We start from the raw sequence: 24,668 nt of genomic DNA on the forward strand, positions 1-24,668 counted from the left end.
TAAGCACATTTTGTTTATATAGCCTTCTTGACCCTGAATTCTGTATCTCTGGCGATAAGGATGTCTCTCTACTTCCTGGAGTGGGAAGGGTATTATAAAGTGGGAATTTATTTCCTGCTTTCAGGGGTACAGAGAGGAGGGTCAGAGTGTCCTTCTTGCACTGGCTGTTTCTTAAGTAACTTTAATTTAAAATAATCAATATGCCAAAGTGGCATATTTTGGGGTGGCCTACCCTGAACCCCATCAGTGGTAAAGTGAAGTATCTTTTTTCCAATCATGCAGTAGTAAGAACTCAAATTAATTTCTCAAAAACTGGAAAGTTTTGGCAGAATCATTTAAAAGATAAACACATTCTTGTTAGAACACTAGGAAATTAAAACTATGAGAAGGAATAATCAGAAGGGAAGCCAAGCTTCGTTTTGAAAGTGATGAGATGGTGGAAGTATTAAAAGAAGTGAAGGCTCTCACAGGAAGGGTTAAAGCCAGAGGAGTTAAAGAGCCAAAGAGACCCATCTGTATGCAGAAATGATTAATGAAAAGCATAAAAGGAAAGAAAAACAAAATTAAAGAAATTGGAGCAAATATTAAAAATCAGAAACTAAATGGGAGAAGTTTCTGTAAACAGACTTAAGATGATAGAAGACATGAGATTAAAGCCAAAATTAAGTCATTGCTTTACATTCTTAGATTTTGCAATAATACAAGGGAGTGTTGTGGTAGGTAAAAACATATCAGATTTCCTTACAAGGACAACATTGAATGTTGGAAGTCTTTAACAAACTATTTTAGGAGCTAGACAAGAATTTTGGGAGTGGAGTGTTTTTGTGGGGAGAAGAAGGATCAGATGCCTGTAATATTGCAGTGTCAAAAAGATGAATAGATAATTTAGTAGCAGACATCTAAATTCTAAAAGTGAGCAACATAGTAAAATTGCTGTAGAGGAAAGAGAACTTCTGGGTTTAATGATCTACCAGCCGGGCTTTGTGAGATCTTTGAACAAATCCTTGGCATCTCTGTTCAAAGGCATATGGAAGGTGAGATAACTAGCACAATGAAACTAGTGTTAAATGGGCTGGCCCCGTGACTTAGCGGTTAAGTGCTCGCGCTCTACTGCTGGCAGCCTGGGTTCGGATCCCGGGCGCACACGGACACACCGCTTCTCCGGCCATGCTGAGGCTGCATCCCACATACAGCAACTAGGAGGATGTGCAGCTATGACATACAACTATCTACTGGGGCTTTGGGGGGAAAAAAAAAGTTAACGTTAAATGGGGCACACCTCATTTAAAAAAAAAAAAAAGAAACTAGTGTTAATAGAAAGTGAGAGAAATTGTGAACTGGTACCTGCTGATAGTAACACTAAACACTGAATATAAGATTTTTGTGAGAGTCCTGCTGGAAAGATTGACAGGAATAATGAGAACATGAAATGCCAAGGGAACAATATGCCATAAAGGGGGTCTGAGAAGCTAAGTGAAAAACCCTTACATGGCAAAGGAATAGGATAGGAAATAAATTCATTCTGCTAGGATTAAGAAAAGGCCTTTATTTAGACAAGCTATGATTTTCTCTTTAATACTATGTAAAATGTATTGTTCTAGAGCAGCTTTTGAAATATGAGGCCGTTATACATGAGCATTTGGATCAATGTCTCCATTCTCAATAAAGAAGATTGAAGAGAAAATTAAAGTGATAAGAATAAAGCAGTACTGCCCATATAATCCTTTACTAAGTATTTTTGTAGTCTGTAGATTGAATTTTCCCTCCTCCATTAAAATTTTTTTTAGGTGTATAAGGATATAAAAGAGACAGTCCAGGGGGCCGGCCCGGTGGCGCAAGTGGTTAAGTGCGCACGCTCCGCTTTGGTGGCCCAGGGTTCAGATCTTGGGTGTGCACCGATGCACCACTGGTCAAGCTGTGCTGTGGCGGTGTCCCATATGAAGTAGAGGAAGATGGGCATGGATGTTAGCCCAGGGCCAATCTTCCTTGGCAAAAAAAAAAAAAAGAGGAGAATTGGCACCAAATGTTAGCTCAGGGCTGATCTTCCTCATAAAAAAAAAAAAAAAGAGAGAGAGACAGTCCAGGGAAGGCTGAGGCCCGTCATAGCCTAATATTCAAGAATAGCATCTCTCTAGCAATTTCAAAAGCAAGTTTAAAATAAAGAGTACAGAGAAGCTGGAATAGCATCATAAAATTAGATAAAAAACAAAATAATGCAAACTTGTCAAAAACAAGAAAAAGGATGATTATGTTTTTTGGAGGGGCAAAAAATGGGAAAGAAATTGGATCATGAAAATAAAGGAAGTGGGAAAGAAAGAAAACATGGGCTAATTAGAAGTTATTAGAGAGCTGTTATTAGTGAGCAACTGATCATAGCTGATGGTGTCAGTTTTTCCTGCTGCCTCTGCAGCTTTCCATCAGTGATCTCATTCCCATGACTTTAATTACCATTTGTATACTAATGACCCTCAAATCATCAATGCCCAAACTCCAGACCCACATATCCAACTGCCTACTGAAGATTTCTTCTTGAGTATGTCACAAGTACCTCAAATTCAATAGGTCCAAGTCTGAAAAAATTCTTTCCCCACTTCTCCTTCCCAGCCTAAGTCTGTGTTTCCCTATTATGGAGTATTGCAACCTGACTCATCTAGTCCCCCTACTTTAGAAATCTAAATATCATCCTTGATGTTTCTTTTTTTACCCTTGTATCTGTGGGAGATCAAAATTTGGCCACCCTGAAATATGTCTCTTTACCTTGATTATTTTCTCTGATGGACATGTGACCTCCCCCACTAACTGCCTAAAGGAATTTAACTCTGGGTGTGGACAAGCTGGCAGGGTCCTCACTAAGCCCATACTTTTCAAAGTTCTGTTTACCAAATATTTACGTTTGTAAAGGTATCTCCCTCTGTGTAGTGGGAGGAGCGGGGGATGACCTTTTCTGTGAAAACTCTTAACAGGACAGAAGAAGAAGACTTAAATGTACATACTCTTGATTACTATAATTCCTGTCTCTCTGGCCACATTCTTTATAGGTGGCTCTGCAAAGCATTGTCTGACAAACATTTACATTTCCCTCCTCAAGTAAATTGTCTTCTTCCCCTCTGAAATCCCAAAACACCACCCACCCCCAACATCCTCCTTTGTCTTTAGCTGAAGATACTATTTAAGACGAGAATCTCTGCCATTGTGTTGAGAAACTCAGTGTCCCTGGTTTCTCCTATGTATACATGTTATTAAACTTGGTATTATTTTCTCCTGCTAACCTGTCTTGTTAATTATTTGGCCAGCCATAAGAACCTTAAGGGATAGGGCAGAGGGGGATTCTCCGTCTTCCCTCACATATCTGATCAATCAACAAGACTATTCATTCTTCCCCTTTAATATCTCTCCTGTATATTTATGTCTGTGTTCTCATTCTAATAGTTTAGAGCAGGGGTCGGCAAACCTTTTCTATAAAGGGCCACATAGTAAATACTTTAGGCTTTGCAGTCCATATGGTCTTTGTCCCAATCACTGTATCTCCAGAGCAGCATAGAAAATATGTAAAATGGGTGTGGCTGTTTTCCCATAAAACTGTATTTATAGACAGTGAATACTAATGAAATATTGTTCTTTTTGACTTTTTACCCCCAACTATTTAAACATATAAAAACTAGCCTTAGCTTGCTATCTGCACAGAGACAGGCAGCAGGCTGGGTTTGGCTCACAGGTCAGTTTGCCCAGCCCTGGCTTAGACCAACATTTACTACTACTACTACTACTACTACTACTACTAGTACTACTACTACTACTACTATAACAATAATAATAATAATAATAATAATACTGTTTTAACAGTAGTCTCCTACTTTCCTACCCCTCTGTAGTCTGGTCTCTCAGTCCACTCAATCAATACTACTATCTAATTCCAGAACATTTTCATCACTCCAACAGGAAACTCCGTGCCCATTAAGAAGTCACTTTTCATTTCCTCTTCCGTCCAGACCTTGGCAACTACCAATTTACTTTTTGTCTCTATGGATTTGCCTAATCTGGACATTTCATATAAATGGAATCATACAATATTTGTCCTTTTGTGACTGGCTTTTTTCACTTAGCGTATATAATGTTTTCAAGGCTCATCCATGTTGTAGCATGTGTCAGTGTACTTCATTCCTTTTTACGACTGAATATCAGCATTATATTTTAAACTTCATTCTTCAGAGTCCCCAGGACTTTAGAGGAAAAGAAAGAGGGACCCCTAGACTCCCGCTCCTGCTTCAACTAGAGCAAGTCTGCTTTCATCTGTTATTTGTTTATGGATAAACTTTTATTTGAAATTTGAAAGTCACTGGCTATCAGTTTGAAGAATACACTACCTGGGGCTGAAGGGCACTCCGTGGTCGTCTTTTTCCAGCTTCTTTTCCCACTCTTCTTTCCCCTGTTTCATATGCTTTAGCCCAACACTACTCTGGTGAGGTCTTCATATGTGTCTCATGCTTTCTTGCCTCTGTACCTTTTTTTATGCCATCTCCTCTGTCTGAAATGCCTTTTTTTTTTACCTATTTAAGGTTTTACCTAGCCTTCAATGCCTAATTCAGACAAAATCCCTTCCATGAAGCTTTCGCTGATCATACCGGATAGAAATCATCTCTGAATTCCTACAGTAATTATGCTGCTTTAGATGCTGCCTTGTCTGCTGATTCCTTCAGACTGTTCTAATGTTTTGTAGTTGTTTTATGGTCTCCCATCCAGTCCTTGGCATACTAAGTTCTTAAAATGTAATTGAAAATGGCATGGCCACTCTGGAAAATAGTGTGACAGTTTCTTAAAAAACATATGCTTACCATACAACTCAGCAATCTCACTCCTGGGTGTTTATCCCAGAAAAATAAAAACTAATGTTCATGTAAAAACCTGTACATAACTTTTCATTGCAGCTGTATTTGTAATAGCCAAAAACTAGAAACCACCAAAATGTTCTACAGTAGTTGAATGCTTAAACAAACTAGTACATTTATATCATGGAATACTCCTCAGTAATAGAAAGGAACGAACTATTGTTACATGCAACAGTCATATATGAATCATGCTGAGTGAAAAAAAAATCTGAAAAGGTCACATACTGTATGATTCCGTTTATATAACATTCTTGAAATGACAAAATTTCAGAGATGGAGAACAAATTAGTGGTTACCAGGGGTTAGCGATAGTGGGGGAAAGGGAAATAGATTTGACTTATAAAGGATATCATGAAGGAGATCTTTGTGATGATGGAATAGTTTTGTATCTTGATTGTGATGGTGGTTACATAAATATATACATATGATACAATGACATAGAACTATATATATACACATTGTACCAATGTTAGTTTCCTGGTTTTGATGTTGTACTATAGTTATATAAGCTGTACCCATTGGGGAAAATTGTGTGAAGGGTACATGGGAACTTGCTGTGTGCTATCTTTGCAATTTCCCATGAATCTATAATTACTTCAAAATAAAAAGTAAAAAAAATGGTTCTTTAGAGATTAAAGTGGTGTTTATCATAATTATTTTGTCACTCATAGTGCTGTTTCTGATCAGTATAAAACTGACTATGCCTTTCAATGTAAAGTTCCTCTTGAGGTTGACAAGAGAACCCATTTGTAGTTGCATTTTACAATTAGGTGAAACCTATTTAAGCAAAAACTGAGGCACAGTGGTTCTTCGTGTATGACATTCTGGTTATCCAAGACTTTGTTTTCATTTCTAAATTAAGTGGTAAGTCTTAATTTGAGTCATATTTTGGTACACTTTTAAGTTCCTAGTGTTCTTGTATACTGGCTCCTAGAGGACAGTGACCATAGCAATGAGTCCTGTGTAGTATCTGTCATCCTCTGGGAGTTTGATAAGCTTAGATTACTTTTGATTTGACATTTATTGATTCAAACAATTAATTCTTTTCTTAATATAGAGTTAGTAAGAGGTCTCTTCTGGGAAGATTTTGAACAAACATATCATTAAGCAATATTCAACTCAAACTTTAAAACTTTTGAAAGTTGTTATTGTATATTAAGTAAAATAAATATTCTTCTGCAAATTTAAAATGAGTATTATAAAATCAGAAATATCTGTAATTCTTTTTGGAAAGAGATGGGTTATACATAACTAATTCAAGATTTTTCTTTTGCATTTATGGTCGTGCTCAAAGTGAATATGAGCAAAAAAAAAGTAAATATGAGCAAAACTACATATTCTTTAGTAAAATGAAAATTTAATTCTTTTTTCAGGTTAAACTACAGAACAACATATCATATCAGATGGCAGACATACATCATTTAAAGGGTAAGAAACTTAATTACAGATTAAACATAAACAAAGGTCACTATATGTCTAAAATCCTCAAAAATTGAGAAATAGTAAGTTAGCTAAATGAAATAAAATTTTCTGAACAAAGCTCCTCTGATAGCAAAACATTTATCCTTTGTCTTAAGGTAGTATAAAACAATTTTTAATGTTGCTTTATATATAATAAATGCAAGTTAAAATGTGAGGTCTGCATCTTAATCTTGTGCTGTAGACAGTGGTCATGCAATGAAATAGTGTTCAAAGAGTTCTCAAAGAAAATTGAGCTGTAGCTTCAGAGGCCATCAGAGTTCTAGGGAAAAGGGTAAGGAATGATTCTTCTGTACTTTGTCCAATCCGCTAAAATAATTCATTCAGGTCTAGGGATGCTTTGGACAGGTCCTTTAAGCTTAATGTTTTAGACACCCTGGGAACAGAAGGAAACCTAGAACAGGAAGAAGCCTAGAAGAAACCAGGAAGAAACCTGGATGCACACACACATAAACACACATGCATATATATATATATATATATATATTTTTTTTTCAGTTAGATGAAGTGATAGGAGATAACTAAAACTTTTATGGAAAATATAGGTAAGGAGAGCAAGCTTTATGCTCTGCTTACATCACTTCACACCATTTCTGGTCTTGGGAGTTTGGGGTCTGAGGACTACCCCTCATCTTCCTCCCACCCTTTGATTACAACACTGTATATTTTAAAACTTTGCGTGCAGTGACTCTTAAGTTTATATACGTGGGTAATACATGATCTCTAATTTCATAAATATATCTTTATTGTAATACATGATCTCTAATTTCATAAATATATCTTTATTCTGTAACCGTTTTGAACCTCTTTAGATAGAATTAGATAGTGTGTTTTTATCATTGTCTTGAAGAAGCCAACCCACGCTGGCTTTGCAATTTATTGAAGTTTTGCCCTTTACCTAGGCAAAACCATTAGGAAGTGTTATTTGTGTGTTATAACCTTAAAATAGAAATTATTAACTTTTTAATTTCTGTGATTTAGAGCAGCTTTGACTTTCTATTAGAAATTTGCTTCCTGGGTGGCCACATTTGTTTTTGATGCATTTGTGTCCATGTTCTACTCTTTTTGACTCGCAGGAGTGCATTAGGATGACACAGAAGATGCCACACTGTCAGTGCTGCTTCCAGCTTGCAATTTTTAGAAATGATTCTGCTTGTCGTCAAAGTATATTTCTTATTAAATAATAATAGATCAGTTGAATAAAAAATCCTGTGGCTTCTGCTAGTGTATGTCAAAGAAAATGACAGCCTATATTACTGAGTAAAAATCTTTATTGTACTGTATGCATTGGTCTTGAGATGTTTTGAAATTTGTGTGATGCTCTTCAACAGAGAAAAAAGGGCTTTGATTTGAACTCATAATTGTACAGCTTTTGGTTTTAGTGCAGTTACTGAAACTTGGACTGTTTAGATTGAATTTCATTAATGTGACTTTTGCAACTTAGAAACCATTTCTGCTGAAACAAACTTCTTGACAAATTGACTGTAAAATCCAGATTTGACTGTTTTCATTGAAATTAATACTGTATATAATGAAATTAGTACATGCTGAGACCCTCAAAAAACCTTATGGTAATTAATATTTTCTTGGAAATAAAAGGAATGAGAATTGGTTTTTAATCCCTGAGATAATCAATTAACATTTGAGTATACACTGATTTATTTTTAATGGCTCACTTTATTTTTATACCTATTACTAAAAGAAAATTTGAAATAAAAATGTCTAGAAGTAAATATTTTTTGCTTTAAAGGCTGGTCCTAGGCAACCCTTTCTTAACTATATCCCTAATCTTTGGAAGTTAAATTGAGCGAGTATGGCCGTGCCTTTCTATAACATTCCCTGGTGTTACTGTCAGAGATAGAACATCCTGCACAATCGACCTTGGACCTCATCTCATGTTAAGTTACTCCGAGAATCCTGCTTGATGATCTGGAGCAGCCACACTAGACGGAGTATCTTTGGGTTCAAAGTAAAGAAAACACATGGCAATCCAAGAAACTGACATTTACTCTTCTCTGGCTGCATTTCTTTTATTTGTATGGTCAGATGAAGAGGGAGCAACTGTAGAAAATGTGGGGCCAATGATTATGGATTAAACGTTCACAAAAGAGCATCTGGCCCAGCTTTTAATTTACTATCCAGCTTGGAATTTCGTGTTATTCATTACAACTAAAACTTTCAGCCCTAGTCCAGAAATTATGAGCTTTGAAATGAAATCCTGGTATATGTGGACCTAGCATCAGTAGTGGAACTAGAAATGTAATCTAAAGTGATTGGCACCTAAGTTGGAAGTCAAATGTGATTTAAAATGAAGAAGAAACCTTGAATTTTGTATCCATAGCCAACATAGCTAAAAAATATGATTTTTTTCCTCCACTTTTGTAAAGCAGATAGGTTTAAAGAGATAGGTAGTTTTTTTTTTGGTACTATCTCCACAATTTAGTATATGTCTACATAATGTGAAAGGATGTGTAATTTTTAAATTTGTCTCATTGATGTGAAAGTCACTGAGGCTATTTTGTTTTAAAAATTTTATTGCCCATGCCTGTGTTATAAAAAGCAATTAGATGAGGTACTGATTATATAATTTAACTCCCTGAGATTATGAGTAAAAAATTGAGAAGTGTATATAATTTTTAAAAATCCCTTAACTTCTTAATTGGAAGCATTAGAGTGAGTAAACTTTATTCCTTTCTTTGATTTTACCTTGTGTGGATAGAGCAACTTGCTGAGCTTCGTCAAGAGTTTCTTCGACAAGAAGACCAGCTTCAGGACTATAGGAAAAACAATACTTATCTTGTGAAGAGGTTAGAATATGAGAGGTAAGATGCTACATGCAACAAATATTTGTGAAGCTGGAATATTTGTCCAACTTTTGGACAATTAATTTCTTTCTTTCTGGCTTCTGTTTTTCTTCTCTTCTTTCATTTTCTTAGGTCTTTAAATTCCTTTTCTGTTGTCTTTCTATGCCTCTTTGAAATCCATACTCTTTTATTTTGATTTGTTAAACACCGTGAAAATATCTCTTACAAGGCGTGTTGAGTCTGCCCATGTAGTAGAGTTCATTGTGAGACAGAAAATCTTGCAAAGCCTGAGTTTTATTGAGTTAGATATGGCAGAAGTTGAAAGAAGATTCTGTGATTCTTTTTGAGGGGCATCCAGAAGATAAAGCAAGCACTGGGAGATGTCCCTAGAATAGCTGAGGGACTAAGAGTGCCAGCTGCTTCCCCTGCTCTGCACTTCAGTCCCCTGGCTTACAACTCTACACTCAGTTGGTGACGAGGTCAGGGAACCTCTTAGGGGCCTTTCTAGCAATCTCTCTTTAAAATCCTTTATTATGGGCCGGCCCCGTGGCTTAGCGGTTAAGTGTGCGAGCTCTGCTGCTGGCGGCCTGGGTTCGGATCCCGGGCGGGCACCGATGCACCGCTTCTCCGGCCATGCTGAGGCCACGTCCCACATACAGCAACTAGAAGGATGTGCAACTATGACGTACAACTATCTACTGGGGCTTTGGGGGATAAAAATAAATAAATAAAATTATAAAAAAAAAAACACCTTTATTATATCTTTAATCAATTTTACGTTAAAAGGGATTTTTTAGGTCTGTGCACCAAAAATTAGAAAGATTTGCCATATTTTAAAGTGCTGTTTATCCATTTGTGACTTTCTACTCTTGTAGGTTATCGATATGCATCTACTTACGTATATGTATTTTAACCTAACAGTATTCAGTACTTTTCCATATATCTATAGGATTAAGGATTTAACATATTTAGAGGTAATATATTATTCCAGCATGTTAATGTAGCAAAGCTTGTTTAATCTCTCCCAATTTCTGGACCATTGGAGTTTTCCTTTTCTCGCTATTATGACTATCATCTATAAAAATCCTTGTGCAAAAAGAATTTTTCCCTTCTGTTATTTCACTGGGATATATTCTCAAATACAGAATTACTGAGACAGAATGTTTAATTGGTTTTGTTGCTCTTATGACATATATGAAAGATTACTTTCTAAAATGATTGTACTAATTTATAATGTAAATGTTTCCCCATAGCCCCACCAACGTTGGCTTTTATAATTCTAACTTAATTTTGCTAGTATAGGAATAAGATAGTACCATATATACATATAGGAAGTTTAATTTGCATTTTTAATTGTGGAGGTTAACATTTTTCTATATATTTATTAACTATTTGTTTCTTTTTGCATAAATGATCTATTTGTATTACTTGTCCAGTGGAAATTCACAATCTTTATCTGTTTTGTTCCTTTACATTTTCTCTTGATGGCTGCATTCTATCTTCTTTATTAGTTTCTTCCGTTCTTGCTCTTCTTATGATTTAGACTTTTATTATTGTGTTTAAAATACTAACTATTAGATGAATCATCTGCAGCCACTCCTTGTCAATTCCATAATTCTAGCTTTTCTCATCTGTTGCTATTTATTGGTCTCACAGTTTTCTCTTCTGTAGTATTCTTCTCTTCTGTGATTGAAGTTGGCTTTGACAGTTGTTTCTTCATGTGCAAGTTATAAAAATAAGTTTTCATCTTTTTTCTTTCTGTTTTAATTAGCTTTATCAGTATTCTCTTGTTGTTGTTGTTGTTGGCAAGGAAGATCAGCCCTGGGCTAATATCCATTGCCAGTCCTCCTCTTTTTTGCTGAGGAAGATTGGCCCTGGGCTAATATCTGTGCCCATCTTCCTCTACTTTATACGGGACTCCGCCATAGCATGGCTTGACAAGTGGTGTGTCAGTGCGTGCCTGGGATCCGAACCTGTGAACCCCGGGGCCGCCGAAGCAGAGCATGTGCACTTAACTGCTGCGCCACCGTGCCAGCCCCGCTTTATCAGTATTCTTTATCCTCTATTAAAGGTTCAAATATTTTAAGAATTTGACTGTGAGCTATTTTTATGTCTACTCTTTGTCATTCCCTGCCCACTCTCCTGCTAACTAAATGCTTTATCTTTGTAAATGTATGTCAACTTGTAAACAGCTTTGAGAATCCAATCCAAGATAATATAGTCTAAAAGAATGACTTTGTAATTTAGTTTTCAGTGTGGACAACAGATCAAGGAATTAAGAGCACAGCATGAAGAAAATATTAAAAAGTTAGCAGACCAGTTTTTGCAGGAACAAAAGGTAAATTTAAAAAATACTTAAAATGTGTTCTTGTTATAAATCTTGTAATTCAGAAATTAAAATATGTACTTTTGTCATAAAACATTGTATTTTTAAGTATTCTAGCCTGCCTAATTCTAAAAATGACTTATAGTGGCTTTATTGCTGAGGTTATTAGAGATTTGCAAAAATATAACCTCAACTCTTAAAACTAATTTTGAGCTATATATCTTTTCTCTGACTTTTAAAAATAATTTTTGCTGTTAATATATTTCTCATATTGTAAAGCAGATGATATTTTACTGAAAAATCAATTACTTCCTATTTTATGCTTTTGATAAATAGAAAAAATTGAGAAACTTTTTTCTTAGTTATCAACCTCTATTATTCTGAATTTCTTTCTTAAAACACAGAAATGAAACACTAGCCACTATAACCAATTTTTTTTTTTTTTTTTTTTGGTGAGGGAGATCGGCCCTGAGCTAACATCTGCCAGTCCTCCTGTTTTTTTTGCTGAGGAAGACTGGCTGTGGGCTAACATCCATGGCCATCTTCCTCCACTTTATATGGGACATGGCCACAGCACGGCTTGCCAAGCGATGTGTCGGTGTGTGCCTGGGATCCGGACTGGCGAATCCTGGGCTGCTGCAGCGGAGCATGCTCACTTAACCGCTTGTGCCACTGGGCCGGCCCCTAACCAGTTTTGATTTGTATTTTTGGGGGTGTCAAATTCTTTTGTTAATTGATCATTTTTAGTTGATTATGAAGGCTCTGCTAGAAATGGAGGGAATTTGTCTGAAGATTACTAGTCATTAGGATATTCATTTTGTACACTCTGTAATCTCATCTGACTAGCCATGGTTTGTATAAAGTCTTGTGATTTAAAGTAAGGAGATTGAATAGTGAAAAGTATTTATCTTGCTCTTTAGTAGCATGTCACCTAAAGGATTAGAAGTTAAGGAAACCAGATTTTTGCTTTTAGCTGTTTCACTATTTTACAGCATGATGTTGAGGGCATCGTTTTTTTTTTTTTTTCTGTTTTAGTTCTTGAATCTACAGAGTAGAATAGCTGTTGCCTATTTGCAGTCTACCTTGAAGAGATGTGAGGATAGATTGCTGGAAGATAGCAGGCCTGAGTGAGCTACCATAGTGGCATAGAGGCATTGAGGGCAGTCAGAGAGACAATGGACAGTGAGAGGAGCATAGTAGAACACGAAAGGAAGGGGAAGAGAGTTTGCTGTTGGCAACTGTGTTATTACAAGCCCAGTATATAAGTAATGGGATAAATTTGCTCTCTTCTGTTCTCCCAAGGAACACAGATGAGAGCTTTTCCCTTTTCCCAGGCGAGTGTAGTTCTCTCTTTCTGCTTTTCTATACTAGGTTATTTTTATATTATTAGTTAATTAAGATCCTCTCTAATTCTTCTTTGCCCTTATCCTAACCTAAATGGAACAAGGTGGTGAGGATTGGAGATGCTTAGAGAACTTCTCCTTTCTCAGCCCTTACCCATCTGACCAGCTGCCTAATTCTACTTCTCAACCTTCATTCCCTGTTCTTCTACTACTGTAACAAGTTGGTTCTGTGAAATTTGAGTTGTTTTTTCGTAGGAAGAAATCCAGTGTTAGCTATATGAAACAAGTGTAAGTTGCAGTCAGGGATTTGTTTTTTTCAACCAAGCACGGGCCTGTCTTAGAAATTACTCTGAAGAAAGGGTCAGCAAACTGAAACCAACCTGCTGCCTGTTTTCCTACTGCCCATGAGCTAAGAATGGTTTTTACATTTAAAAGAGTTGAAAAAAAATCAAAAGAATATTCTATGACATGAGAAAATTATAAAAATTCACAGTTAAGTGTCTATAAATACAGTTTTGTTGGAACACAGCCACGTTCATTTGTTTACTGCTTTCGTGCTACAAAGGCAGAGAAATTGTTACAGAGCAGAGGAGACTAAGGAGACCTGAGGACTTAAATGCAGTGTAGTATCCTGGGTTGAATCCTGGAACAGAAAAAGGACAATGGAAGAACTAGTGAAATCTAAGTCAAGTCTGAAGTTTAGTTAGTAATAATGTACATTTTGCAAATGTCCCATGCTAATGTAAGATGTTAACATTAAGGGAAACTGGGCGAGGGGTAATTACTTTTCTGTGAATCTAAAATTTTTTTAGAATAAAAAGTTTATTTAAAAGACAATTAGGTGCCCCCCTTACCAGATCACCAACACTGCATCTAGCAAGCCGTTTTATTTTATTAAGAATATTTAATATTGTCCATTCACATAAGGGTGCTGTCGATAATGTATCTAAGGTACAACATCCTTCCTAACTATTTTAAATGGAAAAGTATTTTTGAACAGTAGTTTGTTGACTTTTAATTTTTGTTTGATATTGTTTTATCCACATCTACAAAACAGTGGAGTACTACAGAAATAGCCTTTTGATGTGGCATTATAGTGAAAATGCACAGAGATACTGGATGGCTGCTCAGGTTGTGCCTTATGGATTTTCTCACCCTTGGCCTTTGTATTGTTAAAAAATTTTATCATTTCACTCATCAACAGTTAAGCTCTCAAATAGCTTAACAGGTTCCCAGAAATTGTGGGAGTAAGATAGACTGGCTTGAGTCACTTCTCCACAATTCTCTACCTTTGCGACCTTGGACAAGCCACTTAACTTCTTTAATCCTCAGTTTTATTTTGTTTTTCCCCAAACTGTTCATTTATTTCTGCTAGAGGATAGATTTGAAAGCAGTTTGTAAGCTATGAAGCACGGTGCAGATGTTTGTTGTTAATTTTATCTGCCGGGTACACTGGAATACCTACACCTGATTGTCAAAGCACCCTTTGTTCTTTACTGCAACAAATTCTTACAATTTGGTTCTTGTTTTTCTAGATTTCCTGTAGATTTTTTAGTACTATTGTTTGTATTACTAATAATTACATCACATAGTGCTTTAGAGTTGACAAAGCATTTATATATGCATTAAATATTAAGTAGAAGGACTTATATGGCGACCCAAGCGTGTGTGCATGCCTCCTTGCCTCTCCTAATTTTCCACTGAGGCTACTAAACCAATATAAGAGAGAAAACTGGCCCACCAGTAGAGTTGAGTCAGGCCTAATCATATATCTGAAGATTCAGGTTTTCAAGGAGATAATACAGTTAGGGGGAGCACTGACCTGTGTGTTGTTCTACCATTGCTTTCTGTGCTTGGGTAGGCACTGCACCTAAGAAGAAGTTTGCATGTTTTCTACTCTTGCTGTTCCTACTTGGGGAAAACCCTGACAATCTCAGTAATGATCTGTCACACTTAAGGGGACACCCATGTGCCAACTTCCTACTGTCTGCCATCCTGCTCAATTACAACATATGCCTATGGAGAGCCCACCCTGCCCACAGCCCCCAGGACAATCCCCAGCTGTAGGCTCCACAGCAACCTACAGCGCTCAGCAAGACTGTCTTCTTGCAGAATCACTCCCTCAGCATAGCCGAAGAGAATTACCTCTGCCTGACATTTTAGGCCATTTACTATAATTAGAGACTTTAAAAAGTGTTAGTTATTCTTTGACTTCATATCAGGTATAAAACTGAACAGAAAATAGTATTATATCCCACATCTCCAAGTGTTTGGAATTTGGACCTATCATATATGTTTTAAAAAATGAACTGCTTCAGAACATTTAATTAATAGTTGTGTTAATGGTTTAACGTTTTGAACTGAAAAATATTTACTGTTACCAAATCTTTATCAAACAGCAAAAGGCTCACAAGCTTCAATCGAAAGATGGAAATGAATTGGATATAAACAATCATGCAGCACCTAAAAATATGCCAAAAGTAGCTAAGAATGCTGCAGATAAGAATGAAGAACCCTCAAGCAATCATATTCCACGTGGGAAAGGTATAACAATTATTTTGTTTTGTGTTAATAGGATATTGACTTTTTCTTCTCATTTTGAATTGAACATTCCAATCAAAGAATATCGTTTGATTTTAGTTCAGTTATAATTAGGTATCTATATTGTTTCAAATTTGGATCCTTGATAGAAGAGAAAAAAGAATAAGTTGTTTTAGAGTTACAACTATGTCCAAAGCAAGATATACAGATTTTCAGTCAATGTAGCCTGTTGCTTTAGAAACTGATTGTTACATTCCTTCAAAACATTTTCAATTTATGTAAGGAAAAATATAGAATTGTATATTTTGTTACTTGGGCAGAACAAATCAAACGAGATGGTGATGCAGGAATGCCTGGAATAGAAGAAAATGACCTTGCAAAAGTTGAAGATCTTCCCACTGGTAAGTAAAAATTGTTAGAGAAGTTAACTAAAGCGATCATATTATTTTTCATGTGACCTCATTCTCTTTTTGGGTAACACTTGGGCAAAGTCACAGATATCTGGATGATTGATATTTTCAGTTAATTAACTACCCGTTAATTGCCAAAACTTGTTTTGGATATAATTTTTATGAAAATATTTGCCAAAATATATAAAGTACTTGTTTTTGCTTTGATAAGAGTCAACCATATTTGAACTTTTTCTTGATGACTCAGAATTACTGCTCATATCAGTTATGTTAGAGCCATTTGTTTGCTAAAACTGTATATGGCTCATTTCTTTCATACTAAATATTCCCAGATTGCTGTGTTGTTGGTGTGCTTAATACAGCATAGTAATATCATTACAGGAGTTATTTATAAGATCCTTTATAGGCTTGTCCTTTTAGTTAATTTTTATTGTTAATGCCCTCGAGTTGATTCTGATTCCTAGCAACTGTGTATACAGCAGAGCAGAACCCTGCCCGGTCTTTTTGTGCCATCCTCTCAATTTCCAGGGCTTCATCAGACAATGCTCTGCTGCTATTCATAGGGTTTTCATGTTTTTTTCGGAAGTGGGTGGCCAGGTTTTTCTTCCTAGTCTGAAAGAAACCTGTCCACCATGGGTGACCCTGCTGGTATTTGAAATACCGGTGGCATATCTTTCAGCATCACAGCAACACACAGCGGCCACAATATGACAACTGACAGACGACAGATGGGTGATGTAGTTCCCCGACCAGGAAACTAACCTGGGCTGCAGTGCAGAATCTTAACCACTAGACCACCATTCAGTTAATTATCCCACACTTTAAATAGTTTACACACTATTTTTTCTTTTTCTTCTCTTATGGGCACTTCTGTTCAGTATATATCTTTCTTCATTAATGTGTCTATTCCTTATCTATTTCCATTTGAAGTCTGTATCACTGCTGCTATCCTAATCTCATTCAGTCTTTTTTCATGTCTCTTTTGTTTTTCTTGCCATTTCTGTGTTTCTTGGCTATTATAAATACCCCTCCCTGCTGACTCCAGTTTATTATGGTGGAAAATTGGAAGTAACAACACATCTTTGGTTCTTCTTGGCTGTCTTTTTCCTTCTTAATCTCTGATTACTTCTCTGGTTATAGCTCATTGTATGTGGCTGAAATTGCTGAGTGTCTGAAGTCCAAATGAATGAAGTATTAGTCTTTTCATTTGTAGAGTTTTGTTATCTTCTCAAATTCTTTCCTGTCTATATTCTTTTGGGTTTCCAATTCACAGTATAGTCTCCTAAAATAAAGGTCAGAACAAGAACAATAATGTGAATTTAAAAATATGGAGTTAGAATGAGCATGACTTGTTTGTAAGGCAATGAAATTATCCAGTGATTCTTCAAGTGTGGTCCTTGGATCACAGTATCAGCATTACCCAGAAACTTGTTAGAAATGCAAATTCTGAGGTCCCATTCCAGACCTACTGAATGAGAAATTCTTGGGATGGAGCCCAGCAATCTGTTTTAACTAGCTCTCCAGGTGATTATGATCTATCCTAAAGTTTTAGAACCATTCGCTTAGATATTAATTTTTTTAAAATAATTTTATTTATTTATTTTTTCCCCTAAAGCCCCAGTAGATAGTTGTATGTCATAGCTGCACATCCTTTTAGTTGCTGTACGTTGGATGCGGCCTCAGCATGGCCGGAGAAGTGGTGCATCGGTGCGTGCCTGGGATCCGAACCCGGGCTGCCAGCAGTGGAGCACGCGCACTCAACTGCTAAGCCACGGGGCTGGCCCGCTTAGATATTAATTTAAAGAAATATTGAGAGCAAAGACCATGTATTCTTTTTCTGAATTTTTGCAGCATTTGCTCTAGTCCTAGACTCACTGAGTTTTAGGTTGATTAATCTCTTTTACATTGCCCTTATTTATTTTTTAAGCTACACTCAAAATTTTGCCAAAGATAAACTGCAGGTTTCTAGTATACAGAAGCATCCTATTCAATATATGAGCAAGGGTTTACCTGCTTGCATGCATTTATTTTTTATGTCATATATCTACAAAAATATATTTATATTTAAATACATAATTTTTATCCTCTTTTGTCCATTTTCACATAGTTTTCAAGTTAAAATTTTATCAGTACTACTCTAAATGTGTAATGTCTCAATTTATTTTCTCATTGGTCCACTATTGTAATTTATTACCTGGCCACAGGAAATTCCAGAGTTAAGGCAAAATGAAATGGGAATGCAAGAGGTCTTGGAGATGTTATCTTGACCGACTTTAGGTATATTGCCCTTATCAGACAGTGGTTTTCAAATGTCTGTCTTACATGAACCACTTCAGCAGGGCAAAAATCCTATCTCACGTCTTCTGCTTGCTTAAAAAAAAGCATGCAACCATTTCATTAGAATTACTGGGATGAGGCCAGCCCCTTGGCTCAGTGGTTGGGTGCGTGCACTCCGCTGCTGGCGGCCTGGGGTTCGGATCCCAAGCACGCACCAAGGCACTGCTTGTCTGGCCATGCTGAGGCGGCATCCCACATACAGCGGCTGGAAGGGTGTGCAACTGTGACATGCAACTATCTGCTGGGGCCTTGGGGAGAAAAAGGGAAAAAAAAAGGAGGAGGATTGGCAATAGGTGTTAGCTCAGGGCCGGTCTTCCTCAGCAAAAAGAGGAGGATTGGCGTGGATGTTAGCTCAGGGCTGATCTTCCTCAAAAAAAAAAGAACTACTAGGATGAATAATGCTACTTTTGATGAGATGCCAACAGATTCATGTCTGATTTTTACAATAAATTTGCCATATTAACTCACATAATGGTTGTAGCACTATAGTTTAGAACAGGGAAAAACACCAAAAATGTATACATTTTTGTGTAAATTTAGCATTAATGTCAAAAACATCTGTCTATACAGACACCATCTACACTGTCATGGCATATTATATGCCTTCCTCTGGATTAATTTTTCTTTGTCTTTGATTTTCTGTAATTTAAAAATGATATGCTGCAATGTACGTGGGGTTTTTTTTTTGACATTTATCCTGCTTGATGTTCTCTGAGTTTCCTGGATCTGTGGTTTGGTGTCTGACATTAATTTGGGGAAATTCTCAGTCATTATTGTTTCTAATATTTCTTCTATTCTTTTCTGTCTTCTCCTCTGGTATTCCCACTAAGCTATGTTACACCTTTTGTAGTTGTCCTGGATATTCTGTTCTGTTTGTTTTTTTTGTTTTTCAGTCTTTGTTCTCTTTGCTTTTCAATTTTTGGGGAGTCTATTGATATATTCTCTAGCTTAGAGCTTCTTTCCTCGGCTGTGTCCAGTCTACTAATAAGCCCATCAAAGGCATTCTTTATTTCTGTTACAGTGTTTTTGATCTCTGATATTTCTTTTTGGTTCTTTTTAGGATTTCCATCTCTCTGCTTACATTACCCATCTGTTCTTGCATATTATCTACTTTATCCATTAGAGCCCTTAGCATATTAATCATAGTTGTTTTATATTCCCAGTCTGATAATTCCAGCATTTCTGCCCTGTCTGGTTCTGATGCTTGCTCTATCTCTTCAAACTGTTCTTTTTGCCTTTTGGTATGCCTTGTCATTTTTTCTTGATAGCTGGACATGCTGTACTGGGTAAAAGGAACTTCTCTGAACAGGCATTTAGTAATGGGGTGGGAGGTGTGGGAGGAGGGGAAGCATGCTCTAGTTCTGTGATTAGGCATCAGACTTTTCGTGAGCCTATGCCTCTGGTCTGTGAACTTCACAAGTATTTCTCAGCTTTTTTCTGTCCCCTTAGGTGGGACAGGATGGCTAGAGTGGGCTGGAGTTGGGTATTTCTCTTCCCTGGATCAGTTAGGCTCTGATGATACCCCAGCGGGTTAGGCTTTGGTCAACTAGTTTCTCCTGAGAACGGGCCTTGTTAAGAAGAACAGAGTGCTGTAGTGTATTGCAACATGGTTCCCTTTCCTCTCCTCCTGCTGGAAGCACTGGGGGAGTTTTCTCCAATATTACTTTGGGACCATAGATGAGCTCCAGTTGGTTAATCTCACAATATTTTGGGGGGCCTCTTATGACTGGGTCCCCTTTGAGTTTTAATTATTTTATTGAGGTCATAGTGGTTTGTAACATTGTGTAATTTCAGGTGTACATTATTATATATCAGTTTCTGTATAGACTGCATCTTGATCACCCCCAATAGTCTAGTTTTTATCCATCACCATGCATATCTGCCCCTTTACCCCTTTCACTGTCTCTCCTTCCCCTCTGCTAACCACTAATCTGTTCTCCTCTTCCGTGTGTTTGTTTATCTTCCACATATAAGTGAAATCATACAGTGTTTGTCTTTCTCTGTCTGGCTTATTTCACTTAACATAATACCCTCAAGGTCCATCCTTGTTGTTACAAATGGGACAATTTTGTCTTTTTATGGCTGAGTAGTATTCCATTGTGTATATATACCACATCTTGTTGATCCATTCATCAGTTGATGGGCACTTCGGTTGCTTTCACGCCTTGGCTATTGTGAATAATGCTGCAGTGAACATAGGGGTGCATAAATCCCTTTGAATTGTTGATTTCAAGTTCTTTAGATAAATACCCAGTAGTGGGATAGCTGGATCATATGGTATTTCTATTTTTAACTTTTTGAGAAATCTCCATAGTGTTTTCCATAATGGCTGCACCAGTTTGCATTCTCACCAGCAGTGTATGAAGGTTCCCTTTTTACCACATCCTCTCCAACACTTGTTATTTTTTATCTTGTTAATTATAGCCATTCTGATGAGTGTAAGGTGATATCTCATTGTAGTTTTGATTTGCATTTCCGTAATAATTGGTGATGTTGAACATCTTTTCATGTACCTGTTGGGAAGTTTGGAAAAATGTCTGTTCATATCCTCTGCTCATTTTTTTGATTGGGTTGTTTGCTTTTTTATTGTTGAGTTGTATGGATTCTTTATATGTTTTGGAAATTAACCCCTTGTCAGATGATTTGCAAATATTTTCTCCCAGTTGGTGGGTTGTCTTTTCGTTTTGTTCATGGTTTCCTTTGCCTTGCAGAAGCTTTTTAGTCTGATGTAGTCCCATTTCTTTATTTTTTCTCTTGTTTCCCTTGCCTGAGTAGACATGGCATTCTAAAGATGTTTCTAAGGCCGATGTCAAAGAGTGTACTGCCTGTATTTCCTTCTAAGAGTTTTATGGTTTCATGTCGTACCTTCAAGTCTTTAATCCATTTTGAGTTAATTTTTGTGTATGGTGAAAGATAATGGTCTAGTTTCATTATTTTTCAGGTGGCTGTCCAGTTTTCCCAGCACCATTTATTGAAGAGACTTTCCTTCCTCCCTAGTAGGTTCTTGGCTCCTTTGTCAAAGATTAGCTGTCCATAGATGTATGCTTTTATTTCTGGGCTTTCATTTCTGTTGCATTGATCTGTGTGTCTGTTTTTGTGCCAGTACCATGCTGTTTTGATTACTATAGCCTTGTAGTATAGTTTGAAGTCAGGGATTGTGATGCCTCCAGCTTTGTTCTTTTTTCTCAGGATTGCTTTGGCTAATCGGAGTCTTTTGTTGTTCCATATAAATTTTAGTATTCTTTGTTCAATTTCGATGAAGAAGATCATTGGGCTTCTTATTGGGATTGCATTGTATCTGTAGATTGCTTTAGGTAATATGGACATTTTAACTATGTTTATTCTTGGAATCCATGAGCATGGAATATCTTTCCATTTCTTTATGTATTCTTTGATTTCTTTCAATAATGTCATCATTTTCAGTGTATAGGTCTTTCACCTCCTTGGTTAAATTTATTCCTAGATATTTTATTCTTTTTTTTTTTTTTTTTTTTGGTGAGGAAGAGTGGCCCTGAACTAACATCTGTTGCCAATCTTCCTACTTTTGCTTGAGGAAGATTGTCCCTGAGCTAACATCTGTGCCAGTCTTCCCCTATTTTGTATGTGGGACCTTGCCACAGCATGGCTTGATAAGCGGTGTGTAGGTCTGCACCCAGGATCCAAACCTGCAAACCCTGGGCTTCTAAAACAGAGTGCACTAACTTAACCACTATGTCACCGGGACGGCCCCGATATTTTATTCTTTTTGTCGTGATTGTGAATAAGATTGTATTCTTGACTTCTCATTCTGCTAGTTCATTATAAGTGTATAGAAATGCAACTGATTTCTTTAAGTTGATTTTGTACCCTGCGACTTTCCTGTAGTTGTTAATTATTTCTAATAGTTTTCTAGTAGACTCTTTAGGATTTTCTATATATAGAATCATGTAGTCTGCAAATAGCAAGAGTTTTACTTCTTCCTCTCCAATTTGGACACCTTTGGTTTCTTTTCTTGCCTAATTGCTCTGGCCAAAACCTCCAGTACTATGTTGAAGAAGAGTGGTGAGAGTGGCACCCTTGTCTTGTTCCTGTTCTCAGAGGGATGACTTTCAGTTTTTGACCATTAAGTGTGATGTTGGCTGTGGATATGTCTTATATGGCCTTTATTATGTTGAGGTACTTTGCTTCTATACCCATTTTATTGAGAGTTTCTATCATAAATGGATGTTGGATCTTGTCAAATGCTTTCTCTGTGTCCATTGAGATGATCATGTGATTTTTATTTATTTTTTATTTTTTTATTTTTATTTTTTTTGGTGAGGAAGATCAGCCCTGAGCTAACATCCATGCTAATCCTCTTCTTTTTGCTGAGGAAGACCGGCTCTGAGCTAACATCTATTGCCAATCCTCCTCCTTTTTTTTGCCCCCAAAGCTCCAGTAGATAGTTGTATGTCATAGTTGCACATCCTTCTAGTTGCTGTATGTGGGACGCAGCCTCAGCATAGCCGGAGAAGAGGTGCGTCAGTGCACGCCTGGGATCCGAACCCGGGCTGCCAGCAGCAGAGCGCACGCACTTAACCACTAAGCCATGGGGCCAGCCCCTGATCATGTGATTTTTATTCCTCCTTTTGTTAATGTGGTGTATCACATTGATTGATTTACAGATGTTGAATCATCCCTGTGTCCCTGGTGTAAATCTCACTTGATCATACTGTATTATCCTTTTAATGTATTGCTGTATTCAATTTGCTAATATTTTGTTGAAGATTTTTGCATCTATGTTCATCAGCGATATTAGCCTGTAATTTTCCTTTTTCGTGTTGTCCTTGTCTGGTTTTGGTATCAAGGTAATGTTGACCTCGTAGAATAAATTAGGAAGCATTCTGTCTTCTTCAATTTTTCAGGATAGTTTGAGAAGGCTAGGTATTAAATCTTCTTTGAATGTTTGGTAGAATTTTCCAGAGAAACCATCTGGTGTGGACTTTTGCTTTTTGGGAGGTTTTTGTTTACTGTTTCAATCTATTTACTTGTGACTGGTCTGTTCAGATTCTTTATTTCTTCTTGATTCAGTTTTGGGAGGTTGTATGAGTCTAAGAATTTATCCATTTCTTCTAGGTTATTCAGTTTGTTGGTATATAGTTTTTCATGGTATTCTCTTATAACCCTTTGTCTTTCTGTGGTATCCATTGTAATTTCTCCTCTTTCCTTTCTAATTTTATTTATTTGAGCCTTTTCTCTTTCTTTCTTAGTGAGCCTGGCTAAAAGGATTTGTCAATTTCGTTTATCTTCTCAGAGAACCAGCTCTTAGTCTCATTGATCCTTTCTATTATTTTTTTCAGTCTCTATTTCATTTATTTCTTATCTAATTTTTATTATTTCCCTCCTGCTGCTGACTTTGGACTTTGTTTTTTCTTCTTTTTCTAGTTCTGTTAGGTATAATTTAAGATTACTTATTTTAGGTTTTTCTTGTTTGTTGAGATAGGTCTGTATTGCTATAAATTTCCCTCTTAGTACCACTTTTGCTGCATCCAATTAGAGTTGGTATGTTGTGTTTTCTTTTTCATTTGTCTCCAGGTATTTTTTGATTTCTCCTTTGATTTCTTCATTGATCCAATGGTTGTTCAGTAGTGTGTTGTTTAGTTTCCACATAGTTGTGACTTTCCCAGCTTTTTTCTTGTAGTTGATTTCTAGTTTCATAGCATTGTGGTTGGAAAAGATGCTTCATATGATTTCAGTCTTCTTAAATTTATTGAGGCTTGCCTTATTTCCCAACATATGGTCTGTCTTTGAGAATCTTCTGTGTGCACTTGAGAAGAATGTGTATTCTGCTGTTTTTGGATGGAATGTTCTATATATATCTGTTAAGTCCATCTGGTCTAATGTTTCATTTAAGACCACTGTTTCCTTGTTGACTTTCTGTATGGATGATCTATCCATTGATGTAAGTGGGGTGTTGAGGTCCCTTACTATTATTGTGTGGCTGTCCATTTCTCCCTTTATGTCTATTAATAGTTACATTATATACTTTGGTACTCCTGGTGTTAGGTGCATATATATTTATAAGTGTTATGTCCTCTTAGTGGAATGTCCCTTTTATCATTATATACTGCCCCTCTTTGTCTCTCATTGTTTTTTTTTATCTTGAAATCTGCTTTGTCTGATAAAAGTATGGCAACACCTGCTTTCTTTGCTTGGGGTATCATCTTCCATCCCTTCACTCTGAGCCTGTATTTGCCTTTAGAGCTCAGATGTGTTTCCTGGGGGCAGCATATTGTTAGGTCTTGTTTTTTAATCCCTCCAGCCACTCTGTGTCTTTTGATTGGAGAATTCAATCTATTTACATTTAGAGTGATTATTGATATAGGGCTTAATACTGCTGTTTCATCTCTTGTTTTCCAGTTGTCCTAAATTTCCATTGTTTCTTTTCACTCTATTTCTGAGTGTCATTTCAATTTGATGGTTTTCTGTGGTGGTTTTCTGTTTTTTTATGAATTGTGGCTCTGCTCTGATTTTCTGTTTAGTGATTACCACGAGGTTTGTATAAAAGATCTCATAGATGAGAT

The 24,668-nt window shown here is 36.6% G+C and overlaps 1 protein-coding gene across 2 annotated transcripts in view; it reads left to right on the top strand.

Annotated features, from left to right (window-relative positions):
* GOLM2 (golgi membrane protein 2) overlaps positions 1–24,668 on the top strand; it is a 117,208-nt gene that overhangs the window by 41,462 nt on the left and 51,078 nt on the right. For both annotated transcript variants that reach the window (XM_058541465.1, XM_058541467.1), the window contains exons 2-6: positions 6,260–6,314; positions 9,085–9,187; positions 11,417–11,507; positions 15,238–15,382; positions 15,700–15,780. In XM_058541465.1, coding sequence (XP_058397448.1) covers positions 6,260–6,314; positions 9,085–9,187; positions 11,417–11,507; positions 15,238–15,382; positions 15,700–15,780 — 475 coding nt within the window. The remainder of the gene's footprint in view (positions 1–6,259; positions 6,315–9,084; positions 9,188–11,416; positions 11,508–15,237; positions 15,383–15,699; positions 15,781–24,668) is intronic.

Source organism: Diceros bicornis, chromosome 5, assembly GCF_020826845.1.
Source record: "Diceros bicornis minor isolate mBicDic1 chromosome 5, mDicBic1.mat.cur, whole genome shotgun sequence".
In the NCBI taxonomy this organism is placed as follows: Eukaryota; Metazoa; Chordata; class Mammalia; order Perissodactyla; family Rhinocerotidae; genus Diceros; species Diceros bicornis.